The 13,875-nt window shown below is 37.9% G+C and overlaps 1 protein-coding gene across 2 annotated transcripts in view; it reads left to right on the top strand.

The window, feature by feature from the left end:
- ift172 (intraflagellar transport 172) overlaps window positions 1-13,875 on the top strand; it is a 180,867-nt gene that overhangs the window by 158,955 nt on the left and 8,037 nt on the right. For both annotated transcript variants that reach the window (XM_059981671.1, XM_059981669.1), the window contains 4 exons: window positions 1,028-1,138; window positions 3,631-3,750; window positions 5,509-5,604; window positions 8,910-8,969. In XM_059981671.1, coding sequence (XP_059837654.1) covers window positions 1,028-1,138; window positions 3,631-3,750; window positions 5,509-5,604; window positions 8,910-8,969 — 387 coding nt within the window. The remainder of the gene's footprint in view (window positions 1-1,027; window positions 1,139-3,630; window positions 3,751-5,508; window positions 5,605-8,909; window positions 8,970-13,875) is intronic.

Genomic DNA, 13,875 nt, shown 5'->3' with positions numbered 1-13,875 from the left:
ACAAATCTATGCAGAGCACTGTTACAGGAAAGCAGCATCTATCATCAAGGACCTACACCATCCAGGCCATGCTTTCTTATCAGTGCTGCCATCAGGAAGGAGATACAGGAACCTCAAGATCCACAGCGCCAGGTTCAGGAACTGTTACTATCCCTCAGTTATCAAGCTATTGAGGGAGAGGGGATAACCTTATTCAACTTCACTCACCCCAACACTGAACTGTTCCCACAACCTATGGACTTAGTTTCAGGGACTCTTCCTGTCATGTTCTTGGTATTTATTTTTTATTTATTTATTTTTGGGGGGTTTTTTTTAGTTTCTTTGTATTTACCCTGAATGCCCGCAAGAAAATGAATTTCAGGTTTGTACAGTATATGGTGACATATGTATACTTTGATAATAAATTTACTTTGAACTTTAACTGTTTGAACTCTTTGACCTCTGTCAGACATTTTAATTTCTGACCTATTCTGATGTGGATATGATCTGATGTAATGTTGAGGCCTGCTGGTTAATGCATCTAACATGGATTTACAGTTGGCAAAATCAGACAAACAGTGGTTACTACTTCTGGAGAATTTGGTGGGCATGACTGATTTGGCATACGTAAAATAGTTATGATTTGTTATTTGGCTTCTTTCATTAATCACCACCCACTGCTCGTCTTCTAATCTATCAGATGCCAGTTATACTCCTTTCACGGAATTGTCAAAACATTGACATCCATCTGCTCTAACTAAAGGACTTCCAAGGTCTCTGGAATTTGCCAACGAGAGGAAATCACCCTATCTGAGGGAGTCTTGGTGTAGATGCTGATGTAAATGTGCTAGGCTGCAGTCAAAAGCCTTATGCTGGCAGAGTTAGGATTTACCTGTTATATGTTTTTTTATTATTGAGAGCATGTGCTTCATGCAACAGATCACAGTAGCCTTTCCTAATCCTGTCCATTCCTTGGGAAAAGGGACTGTCACTAAAAGGGGAACATTTTTGTGTACTTCTTTTTCAGGATCACTTTATTTTCTTTCAGAATTTCAATATATACAAACGGATTTTCATGGATGTAATAAGCCTGCCAGACATAAATAGTGCTGATGGCTATAGGACATGGGCTGATCTTCGCAATGTACTCTTCATTCTGGTAGGTATGGCGTAAATTGAAACTTTTATGTGGCAAGAAACCTCAGACAACTTGAGATTATGACAGTTATCTGAAAGTGAAAGAGTATTGACTCATTGTTTTTATTCCCCTAAAATGGAGAAAGAAGTCCAAATGGATGCAGTTTTGATTTTGGTCTATTAAGAGGTTTTGGACGGAAAGAATTTAACTGGCTTCAAATCAGTACTCTCTCTGCTCTGAGTCTTGGCGTGCAATTAATCTTCATTCTTATTTGGTCAGACAATCTTGTCATATTGATTACAAGGATTCTCCACTGTGATGTGAGGATGATACGTTCTAGATTAGTCACTCCAGAAAAAATATTTCATATTTTCTTGACTTTTTACTGTAAAAAGAAATGTTGGTTTCTGTACATTTGTGTTACCTGCGTTTTGATTTGGCTTTATTTGAGGCAAGATAATAGCTTCCGCACATATTACAGTAATTCTGGACTATTTCAGAACATGATTTAAATCGTGAAGTACTGGTTTAGTATTAGGCACAGCATTGACCTGAAGAAATTATAAATATTTTCAGAAAGGTTCGCTTTACTGCATGAATAGAAATTATTTTAAGGATTTTTTTTTGCTTGTGGTAGAATGCAATGTTTGCATAATACAAATAATGTTTGTAAAGTAACTTAGAATTTCCTCTTAATACCATGAATATGTATGCTAACAATAGTGTACATATCTTCAAATTTTCCACAAGAATAGGAAAATATAATTTAGTAGAAAGAAAATAAAATTTTATGTGTCTCACATTAGTATTCTTTTCCTATCTATACCAACTGATGTTCAATTTTTTTTTATCAGTTTTTAAAATTATTGTCCTATTCTTTATATTTGTAGCATGACACTCTGTGCAGTTTACTTCCAGGTTAAATTATCCAGTCTGCTTTTTCCTCACAAGTTTCAAAGCTAATTTCTAATTTCTGTTTTTTTTTCCTTTGAACTCCAGTATTTTAAGTTCCCAAAATATAGTCTTAAACATAAAAAAACCTTAAATTGACTTGTTTTTCATTAATGTGATAAGAATAATTTATTAAATTGTCCTTTATGCTTTTTAATACATTTGTAACAGTTTTTATCAGGAAATCTGAGCACTGTTCTAAGAACACAATTTTAGCTTCTGTGCCAGCGAGACCTGGATTGTCTACAGCAGACATGCTAAGCAGCTCAACCACTTCCACTTGAGCTGCCTCCACAGACCTCTCCACATACGATGGCAGGACAAAGTCCCAGACACGGAGGTCCTGGAGCGGGCTAGCACCCACAGCGTCTACAACCCCCTACAGAAAGCCCAAGCCAGATGGGCTGGCCATGTCATCAGGATGTCTGACAGTCGACTACCAAAACAGCTGCTGTATGGAGAGCTGAGCCAGGGCAAGCGCTCAGCTGGAGGGCAGAAGAAATGTTTCAAAGACTGCCTCAAAGTGTCCCTCAAAGACCTCAACATCAATCCCAGTAGCTGGGAATTGCTTGCTCTGGACCGCCCAACCTGGTGGAGCAGAACCACTAAAGGACTGTATGCAGCAGAAATCAGACGCAGAGGCTCAGAGGAAATGCGCCGTGCACAAGGCTCGAGCTACCTCCACTTCCACTGCAGCATCTACCCTCACGTGTCCCACATGTGGGCGAGCTTTCAGGGCCCGAATTGGCCTCACTAGTCACCTCCGGACCCACAGTCACAAACCCCCCACCTGACAGAAGTCGTGGTCGTCTTCAACTCCGAAGGATGAACAACAACAAGACTTTCCATATTGTGAACTAAATTTAGATTAAGTCACTTATGAATGAGTAGCATATTTATATTCTTAGCTTAGATCAGTCATCTGCTTTTAAAGGATATTTTTCTTTAGTTTCCAGCAGTTTTGACACCAAAGCTTTTTAAAATTAATTGGAAAGAAATTGTGAAGATCAAAATTTTAAAATGTTGTTGGAATAAAAGGCTAAATTAGGAGAAACTAAGTTTCTAAAAGGTAAAAATACTAACATTTAAACTGAACTATGTATAAAAATTAAAATAAGGACTAGGATTAGCACGAGAGAAAGAGAGATTTTGGTTAGGGTTATTTGTAAAGAAAGGAAAAGAAATTATATTCTCCTGTGAAGTTTGTTTAGTTTCCAAAATTGTTGGACTTTGAGGCTAGTTGGTTTTGATTTTAAAGGTTAGCAAAATTCTGCCACAAGCAAAAATTTTTTCTGACTGCTAGAATCGGAAAAAATTCTTTATTTTGAGACTACATCCTATCTTTTCCATTTGAAATTTTTGAGATATGTCTTCACTTGAGGTCTTATTCAATGTAGATCTAAGAGGGGCTTCAATATACTTCTGTAAGGTATTTCATTATTACAATGATATGAGATGTCAATTTATATCTTTTAAGAATTGGAAGAGATAATACTCATTGTGATTAATTTGAATCTCTAAAATACAATTTAGTTTTTGGATTTTTTTTTGTAATTTTCCAGTGTGAAAACCTGGTTAAATCTTCAGAGTCTAATTCTTCTGCTCATGAAGAATTTGAGCAAATGCTACTGATTGCACACTATTATGCCACTCGTGCGGCATCTTTGGGAGTCAATCAACTGGTAAGTTTGAATAAAGGGACCTATCAAAGGTTCATGTGTTGAAGAATCCAACATATTTTGGATATGTTTATGTAAAGATGTGTTTTCATAAATAAACATAAACATAAATAATTCATCAATTATTTACAAACTTCATATATTAGGTAATACTATCTTACTATAGTCATCAAATTGTACAGTCCTAAGACAGGCCTTTGTAATCGAATGGTGCAACCCAACCCCAAAGTTTCTATCTAACTAACTCTTATTCCTGGCTTATCAGACAGAAAAGAATAAATCATAGTTGACACCATACTCTCACAAGATTTCTCAACATATGTCAGTGATAATAAACCTGATACAGATTCCTTCCTGGGTAATAATAATCAATTTTTTTATGATTGCCTAACTAGAACTGTACTTCAGAAAGTGTTTGAATCAAACCTTATATAGGAATGTTATAACCTGTCACCAGCAGAAAAGCATTTTCTGCCCTTTTTCTATACCTTGTACCTCCATTAGGACTTTCTAAAGTGTACTTAGGGCAAAGATATACTTTTTACTTTAAGAGCCAAAAGTTTGAAAATCAATTTGGATACAGCAGTTCAAAGAATAGATAGGACTATTGAGCTTCAATGCCCTTTAGTTAAGGATATTTGCTAGCCTTAGCTGCCTGACCTGTCTCTAACTCCAAGTGCGTTATTGCTGTCGATATACAACTGTTCCCTAAGATAGTCTCACAATTTTTATAGCTTAAGGAGAAAAAAGGATGGGCAATTAATTCTGACTCTGAGATTCAGGTCCTTATCACATGAAAACAAAATAATATAGTAATGTGTTTGTGTTGAGGTTTGGGTTTTTTTTCAAGTGAATGGAGCAGAATTTCATAAGCAGAGTTAAATGTTTTGATGTATTTAGCATATGTAGTGGGTTAGGTTTCTACACAAGACACAGCATTCTTCCACATTTTCTAAAACGATGTGAAATCTTGGAAAAACTGAATACCAGAAGGAAGAGTATTTGGAGAATTCCTCTCCAACTGTTGCTCTGATCAAAATTTATTCCATACCTGATGCCCTTTTGCAGGGAATTTCTTTGACTGTATTCATTTCTTACAGTGGGAACATCAATTACAAGGCCAGCGTTTATCCTTATAAGTAATATTCCAGTATTCTATGTATATACTCTTTAGCATTATAGTTTTTATATTTTTTTCAGTGAGCACTTTATCCTTTTGTATATTGGCTAATAGTTCTTAACTACTTTGACAGATTATCAATACCAATACATGATGTATTGCAGGTATGGTGTTTATAAGTTAATCAAGTATCCAATTAGCATTCTGGTATAATTGTCTTTTCATTAATGTAATTCAGTGGATTTAATGTTCTTCATGATAAACTTGAAACAGAAAGTTGAATTGTTTTCAGGAATAAAATGCAAATAGTTTTGTGTACAAAATTAACTCACTAATATTGAGCTAGTGTCTTGTTTGGACTAACAGAACTTATTAAAATTGTTTAATCTATTGCACATTTAAACTTAGCTGGCCGGTGGTGTAGTGGCATCCATAGCAGACTTTGAAGCAAGAGTTTCCAGACTGGAATCCCACCGGCTCCTTGCATGCTTTTCATCCATGCTGGATTGAGCATCAAGGCAACTCAGCCTCGTAAAAAACAAAGGAAATGCTAAAGAAATGGCAAGGTTGCCACCCAATGTGCCACAAGGCATGGAGAGGTTTATAAACATTTAAACTTACTGAATGATTCTTGATTTCAGGACATGATTGCAGCAAAATTATCCATCTCTCTGCTTCGGCATACGGACGTCATTCCAGCTGACAAAGCATTTTATGAGGCTGGTATAGCAGCAAAGGTATTAATTCCCTCTTTTGTGATTTTATATTAGAAGGGATACTGCTAAGGTTGCTCAAAATAAACTTTGCTAGCAGGGATATTGAAAAATAATGCTAGAATATTGTGGATACATCATTACACTTTCTCCCTCACCACCATTCAGGGCCCCAGACAGTCCTTCCAGGTGAGGCGACACTTCACTTGTGAGTTGGCTGGTGTGGTATACTGCGTCCGGTGCTCCCAGTGTGGCCTTTTATATATTGGCGAGACCTGACGCAAACTGGGAGACCGTTTCACTGAACACCTATGCTCTGTCCGCCAGAGAAAGCAGGATCTCCCAGTGGCCACACATTTTAATTTCATGTCCCATTCCCATTCTGATAGGTCTATCCATGGCCTCCTCTACTGTCAAGATGGAGCCACACTCAGGTTGGAGGAACAACACCTTATATACCGGCTGGGTAACCTCCAACCTGATGGCATGAACATTGACTTCTCCAACTTCCGTTAATGCCCCTCCTCCCCTTCTTACCCCATCCCTGATATATTTAGTTTTTTTCCCCTCCCTTTTTTTTCTTTCTCTCTCTGCCCATCACTCTGCTTGTTCTCCATCTCCCTCTGGTTCTCCCCTCCCCACTTCTTTCTCCTTAGGCCTCCCATCCCATGATCCTTTTCCTTCTCTAGCTCTGTTTCCCTTTTGCCAGTCACCTTTCTGGATCTCTGCTTCACCCCACCCCCTCCGGTCTTCTCCTATCGTTTCGCATTTTTCCCTCCCCCTCCTACTTTCAAATCTCTTACTATCTTTCCTTTCGGTTAGTCCTGACAAAAGGGTCTTGGCCTGATACGTTGACAGCACTTCTCCCTATAGATGCTGCCTGGCCTGCTGTGTTCCACCAGCATTTTGTGTGGGTTGCTTGTATAAGATGTTTATTTTGGAGAAAGACATTCAGACATGGTCTTGAAGCAAAGCAAATTCCCTTAATTTTTAGGAAAAGAATGTAATGATAATTGTGGATTAAATTTAATCAGGATCTACATGTTAAGAAATGGGGATTGATTTTAAAAGTAAGGTAAATTCAGACTGGGTTTGAAAACCTATAGCCAAATATTTGTGCCTCCCGTACATACATAACTAGCTCAGATATATGTTTTAACTGTAGAGCACCCTGGAATATCCTGAGAACTTGACAAAGCATTTTAAAGTTTGAAGTTAAATAAATTTATTATCAAAGTACATGTATGTCACCATATACTACCTAGAGATGCATTTTTGCAGGCATTCCCAATAGAATATTCACATTATCATTTATAAGAAACATAACCGACTAATCAGTTTAAATGCTATGATTTGGTTGAATTTGCATGATTTTAATATATTTAGAAATGCATTTGTATTTCAAACTAAACATTTATAATACATTCTCGACACAGCTGTCTTTAATAGTATATGTATTAAGAATGAACAGTCTGTAATTACCTTTCAAATAGACATATTAGGTGCTAGAAACAATTTTGTATTGGTAAGATGAAAGGAGAACTGACATGACATTTGATCGAAGTAAATGAAACAATTTTAGATTAAGATTAATTTCATCTTGATTCTCAGTCATCAAAAGGCGCTTCATATTCAACAGGTGGAAGCTTTCTTTATTTATACGCAGTGTGTGAATGTGGTTGGTTTGCTGTTATTTAAAAGCTCATCCCTTTTTGGCATTGAGCAAGTGTTGTAGAGCTCTCTCCTTGAATTGCTACAGTGGAGCGACCAAACTATTCTTGCTCTGCAACTAAATAAGAGGTTGCAGTGTTTGGTTGAATAATGATGATGGAAGATTTCATTTCCAGGTCAAGTTGGTAGGTGACTTGGCTGCATTCAATGCCTTTGTCTTACACATGTTTGACACTGATAGTTTAGAAGTGTTGTTCAAAATGCCATCATTGTATGAAATACAACTCCATTGATATATTAAAAAGAAAAGATGAGAAATTGGGCTTGATAGTGTTGGTATTTGGGTGCTGTGTCCAAATGGATTTTCAGAATAGTTGCCAAGGAGTGAAAGTATTGCGAACCATTTTGAATGCTACTTTTGTAAAGGCCCAGTTAATATTACTGGAGACTTGAAGCCAAGGCAGATCATAATATCAGTTAGAGTACAGCACTGCTTCGATGCCAGCACTGTCATGTTTGAGATCAGGGATCTAGCTTAAGCTTTTTCATAACATTGCACTGCTGAACATGCATTAATAGCACGAAGGACCATCCCCACCATCTTGATAATTCTTCTTGCAGGGGGTATTGACTACTTAGTGAATTTCTGCTTCACTTGTTTTAGGTCATCACTACAATTCCTGACAAGTTGCGAACATCTACAGGAATGGTATGATAGGTGGTCAGTGGTGTTTTGACAATGTATAGGCTAATGCTCCTGGATATGGATGCACAGGTGGGCCTTCCTTTTGGAACTATCCATTATAGGAGAAATGAACAGATACCATACAAAGCAGACAAGCTGCTATAAAGTCTTAGTCTATGACTGACACCTGATAATGAGAGGACCTCCACTATAGGCATGGTGCCTAATGGCACGCAGCATAGGCCTGGCAGCCACTTTTATGTGTGTGTAGCTTGCATACTTTCACCGCAGCTTTGAAACCTGCTGCATTGTGACTGAGTAGGAGGCAGTGTTGGCATCGAAGCAGTGCTGAAAACACTTTGTCCCCTTTCAGGTGAGTATTTAAGTAACTCTCTTTTGGGCCCTCTATTCTCTGAAGAAACTCAGCCTAAACTTTCAACCCTCCCTTCACCTGACACCTTGATCTACTTATCTGTTGACATAACCCATCCCCTCATCCTCAACACCCCATCCCATCCAACCACCTCAATAGCAGAGGCAACAGGTTTTAGTTCTTGTATGTTGCTGCTTTTTTCTTGTAGTTCTTCCTCAAACCTTGCAAGCCAACTGCTTATCGCATTTTGATTGGTGCCATGAGACTCCTGTTGCAAAGTTGAATATTTTACCGATTCAGGTTGGAACTTTAGTAAGGCTTTATCTGTACCTTATATTTCTGTTCTGCTAATGGAAATCAGTACTTGCTTTTTTCCCTTGAAATTCATAGCAATATAACTGATAACAGCACATACTCACTGATACAGAAAATTATTGTGAATTTAAAGGCAACCTGTCTATGGGAAAGAAATTGCAAAAACGGAGCATCCGATGAAATAATAAATCTCCCTTTTGAAGTTTCTAATAATAGCTGGATGTTATTCATGTGTGTTTTGGTTAATTAGTAGTTAAGCTTTTGTAAAAAATCTTACTTTTGCAGGCAGTTGGATGGGAGAACATGGCTTTCATTTTCCTGAATCGTTTCCTGGATCTCAGTGATGTAAGTGCTTTAGTATCTTAATTTCAGATTTTTTTCAAGGAAAAACATTTTTTGTAACTCAGCATAGTTAAGAAAAATATTGAATTAGAGCTTCATTTTCAGAAACTTAATATTTGAATTCCCAACACTATTGATTGCTGGTGAACTTCGTTCAGCCGGTTCAATAGATCTGAGAAAGACTTGCTTCCATAAGTGATCTAGTAATTACATGATTAAAAACCAACTAAACTTGAAGAGTGCAATGTAGAAAAACTAGATATCTTGGTCAAGTGGGTAAAATAATGAGGAGATTTAAATTCAGTGAAATGTTTTAGGGGAGTTGACCACTAACTACTGTTTTGTCAAGTTTAAGTACTGAGTGATGCATTGCATGATTAAGGTTGGGGGTTGGGGGGGAGGGCGGGTGATGATTAAACTATTTCCCCTGTTGGTGTGAATAGTAGAGTTCCAAAACCAATGCCATCAAAACATAATGGCCAGTGCCACACTAAGTTATAAAACCCTGGTCTTTACAGAAGTCACAATGTTAAGAGTGATGAGATATTTTAACTAATTAATATGCTAAATAAACAATTTACTTTGTGCAATCTGGTTAATGTTTGCCACTTGCATATGTAAAATGAATTACACTACTAATCATGTCTTTTTGCATTTGCTGCTTTCTCAATTCTCTTTCTCTTTTGAAGCTCTGCTTATCATAAACACAAGAAAGCCTGCAGGAGGAACTCAGCAGGCCAGGCAGCATCTATAGAAATTAATAAATAGTTGACATTTTGGGCTAAGGCCCTTCTTCAGTACTGCTGCTTTCTTCCAGTATTTTATGTGTGTTGCACAGCCTATCATTTCTGTACCATATGATAATACTGTTGAGAACTGATCTGTTCTCAAATATAAGGGACCTGTCTGCTGTCCACAGTATGTTTTTGCTTATAGGAAGCATGAAACCAAGGAAGTTTTTTTTGTATTCGGACAAGCAGACTGGATGCATCAGGTTGTCACAATTCATCTTGATTACTGCACTGTTGAATGAAAACATATTTTATTTAAGATTGGATCTTAAAGTAATTCTGGAACAAGAAGGACATTGCAGTGTATTTCACAGTACCACTGCCGCAAAACCACTCATTTCACAACATGTCGGTGATAATAAACATGATTCTGATCTGTGATTTTTCTGGACACCATTCTTTTATCTCACCTGCTTTTTGACTTTGTTTTGTAAATAAGCACTGTCAGGTTATGTTTAAGCTCAATGAGTCAAAGAAATGTTAATAAAATTGCTTTGCTAATGCATTGATTTTATCTGGCCTTTTCCTTAAAGATTTATCACAAATAATATACATAAAGTTTACTGGATAATTTAATTGGGTTTTGGTAAAATATACAAATGCAATATCTTAAAAAGCAAACAGAAAGTACAGAAAGCAATTAGAAGAGGGAGAAGCAGATTTAAAATTTCAAGGTTGCAGAGAAACTGGAGAAGTGGAAAGGTCCTTCATAGGGCAGAGACCAGGAGAGATTGAATAACACTCAGTGGTGTCAGAGATGGTAAGAGTTATTCAGAGCATGTACAAATTGGAGGAGATAAATTAAATCTGACTTGCCTGAAGAGAAGCAAGAGCAAAATGATACTAAATGGTGGAAATGTTAGTGGCAAAACATGAGTGCTTGATTATCTGTCTGTGTTGAGTTAAGTCATGAAACATGAATTATGGTGAATGATCACCGCAAACAAGATGCAAGTGATGGTGAAGCTGAATCAAGGGTTGAAATGTACAGGTGCAAGGAAAAGTTGATGTGAAGTCAGGGCAAGCCAAGCGGATGAGAGGCAGATCTGAGGCCTGTCCATTTAAACTGAGATCGAGGTTTGGTCGATGTATGCACCGGCCAATTTGGAAAGTTCGGATAAGGGCTGAAACATAGCTTTCTAATATCAAGCAGTGGTAAATCAAGGCAACTGGTGTTGTCTAGAAGATGTTTTACCACTCATCCGAGAGGCTTCTTCAGTTCTGTTCCCTGGTGGGTAGTTTTCTGGCTTATAAACTCTGTGAGTTGTTTAAAGGTATAGCAATCACATAGAAGTCATTCAGAGTCAGAGGTAATGAAAGGGTGATTAGTCTCATCTTTGCATAAATTGGAGGTGTGAACTGTTGTGGAGACGTCGGGGTAGAGATGTTAGGACTGCATTGTAGCTGATAGGTGGTGTCGTACCCCCAACCCCTCTTTCAAACCACTTCTCCTCCCTGTCCAAAATGTGCACATTGTTATCAGCAAAGGTCCTTGCCCTTTAGGTGTAGATATACATCCAAGTCTTGACCTGAGGTGTTAGCCCTCCTATGTTGGGCCATCCATTTGTGAAGTGCTTCTTTTGTCTCGTTGATTTATAAATCTGTGCAGTTCTCATTGCTTTGGATAGCATCAACTATATTGCTCTGTTCATGTTTGGGTGTAGGATCCTTGGGGTGGATGAGTTTCTGTCTGAGTGTGTTTGTAGGTTTGAAAAACACAGGGATTTTAGTGTTTATTGAATATCCTTCTGAGGTTCTCTGAAACTCCAGCTACATAAGCAATGACTATGTTTTTCATCTGCTTTGCTCTTTACCTCTGACTGTTAGGCTGATATCTCTGCTGGTTTCTGTTGCTGTCTTGATGAAGACCCAGTCAGGATAGCCACAAGCTTTCAAGGCTTCTCCCCATACTTGCTCTCCTTGTCTTTAGCTGTAATGTTGATGGGCACATTCTCAGCATGGTGACGTAGTGCTTGATAGCCCCCAACTTATGTTCTAATGGAGTCACACTGCGTGGGTTGGTGTACTGTAAACTTCAATATCTAGATGTCCATTTTCTTTGCTAAGTACTGCAGAGTCTAAAAAGGTAATTGTTGTCTACATTTTCTTGTGTAAGTTTGATGTTACTATCCACCAAGTTGATGTGCTCTGTGAAGGTTTGCACCTCATGGATTTTGATCTTGACCCATGTGTCATAGACATGGCTTCCTAATGATATTTGCTTACTTTTATTGCTTGCATGATTTGCTTATCTTTTCTCTCTGCACATTGAATGTTTGACCAGAGTTGTTTTATGGGTTCTTTTGGTTCTTTGTTTTGTGGCTGCCTGGAAGGAGACCATTCTCAAAGTTGTACAATGCTCACATACTTTGATAATAAATGTATTTTGTACTTCGAAATTTGGCTGTATGTATCAAAACACGAGATGAAGTACTGTTCCTTCCACACAGAAAACTTCATTGGAATGGTGTGAGGCCTAAAATAAAAGAGATCAGAACAGTACAGAGAGAACAATTCCTGTGGAGGACTGAAAAAGGAAGGGACAATATATTGTCTGGTAGTAATATCAGAAATTACAAAGAGTAACCCTATGAGTGTAGAAGATGGTAAAGTTGGAGGCGAACATGGGGGAAATTCTGCTCTTATTCTGGTTGGGAGGAGAGGGACAAATGTGGGCAATGAAACAAACGTAGGTGCCACAGTGTAGGGGTTAGTATGACACTTATAAACTGTAAAAAAAAATTATTATCAGAGGACATGTCTGTCTCCATATATTACCTGAGAATCATTTTCCTGCAGGCACATCAGTAAATCCAAGAAACATCATAGAGTCAATGAAAGACCACAGCCAACAGGATGGACAACCAATATGCAAAAGACAACAGATAGTGCAAATCAAAAAAAAAGGGAAATAATAATAAATAAATAAGCATTAAGTATTGAGACCATGAGATGAACATAACGCATCGAAACCTATAGCACAGTACAGGCCTTTCGGCCCACCATGTTGTGCTGAACGTGTAATGTCCTCTAGAAACTGTCTAGAATTACTCTGCTGCATAGCCCTCTATTTTTCTAAGCTCCGTATACCTATCTAAGAATCTGTTAAAAGACCCTATTGTATCTGCCTCCGTCGCCATCACCTGCAGTGCATTCCACGCACCCATCACTCTTTGTGTCCTTGAAAGTGAGTCCATGGATTGTGAGAGCAGTTCAATGATAGGGCAACGAAGCTGGAGGAAGCTGAATTAAGTTATCCCCACTGGTTCAAGAGTCTGATGATTGAGGGGTAATAACTACAGGTGACCCCCGTTTTTCGAATGTTCGCCTTATGTCAACTCGCTGTTATGAAAGACCTACCTTAGTTACCCATTTTCGCTAATAGAAGGTGTTTTCACTGTTATGAAGAAAGGCAGCGTGTGAAAAAAGCAGCCAAGCTCTTCCCCAGAACCTCATTTAGCCATCATTGCTTAAACACTTGACCATGAGCATCTGTGCTTTACTGTATGTCGATTTATTTTGCATCCTTTAGCAAGATGAATTCTAAGGTACCTGTATCGATAAAGCCTAAAAGAATTTGTAAGGGTGTAGCAATTAACGTAAAACTAGACACAATTAAGTGTTTCGATCGTGGTGAACGAAGTAAGGACATTGTCCGCGCGTTGAATTTGCTTGCGTCCACCATTCGCGCTATTTATACGCAGAGAGAAAGAATTTTGAAAGCTGCCGATGTTACTGCTGGTTCTGCTCGTAGCAAAGTGGTCTCTCTCAGTCGGCATCCAATAATGGATAAAATGGGAAGTCTTGCTTGAGTGGATTGATGGGTGTACAAAGCGTGGTAATCCGTTAAGTTATCTTATACTTAAGGAGAAATCAGTCAGTCTTTTTAATAAGCTGAAACAGAAAGCTCTGGAATCATTGAAATGTTCCCACAATCTATGGACTTACTTTTAAGGACTCTTCCTCTTATGTTCTCGTTATTTATTGCTTTTTTTTTTGTCTTTCTAATTGCACAGTTTGTTGTCTTTTACAAACTGGTTAAATGCCCAAGTTCGTGTAGTCTTTCACTTATTCTATTATGGTTATTATGCTTTGATGGATTTAATAAGTATGTCTGC

Source organism: Hypanus sabinus, chromosome 10 (genome assembly GCF_030144855.1).
Source record: "Hypanus sabinus isolate sHypSab1 chromosome 10, sHypSab1.hap1, whole genome shotgun sequence".
Lineage (NCBI taxonomy): Eukaryota > Metazoa > Chordata > Chondrichthyes > Myliobatiformes > Dasyatidae > Hypanus > Hypanus sabinus.
Note: the sequence above shows the minus strand (reverse complement) of the source record. Positions and strands in the feature narration are given on the sequence as shown.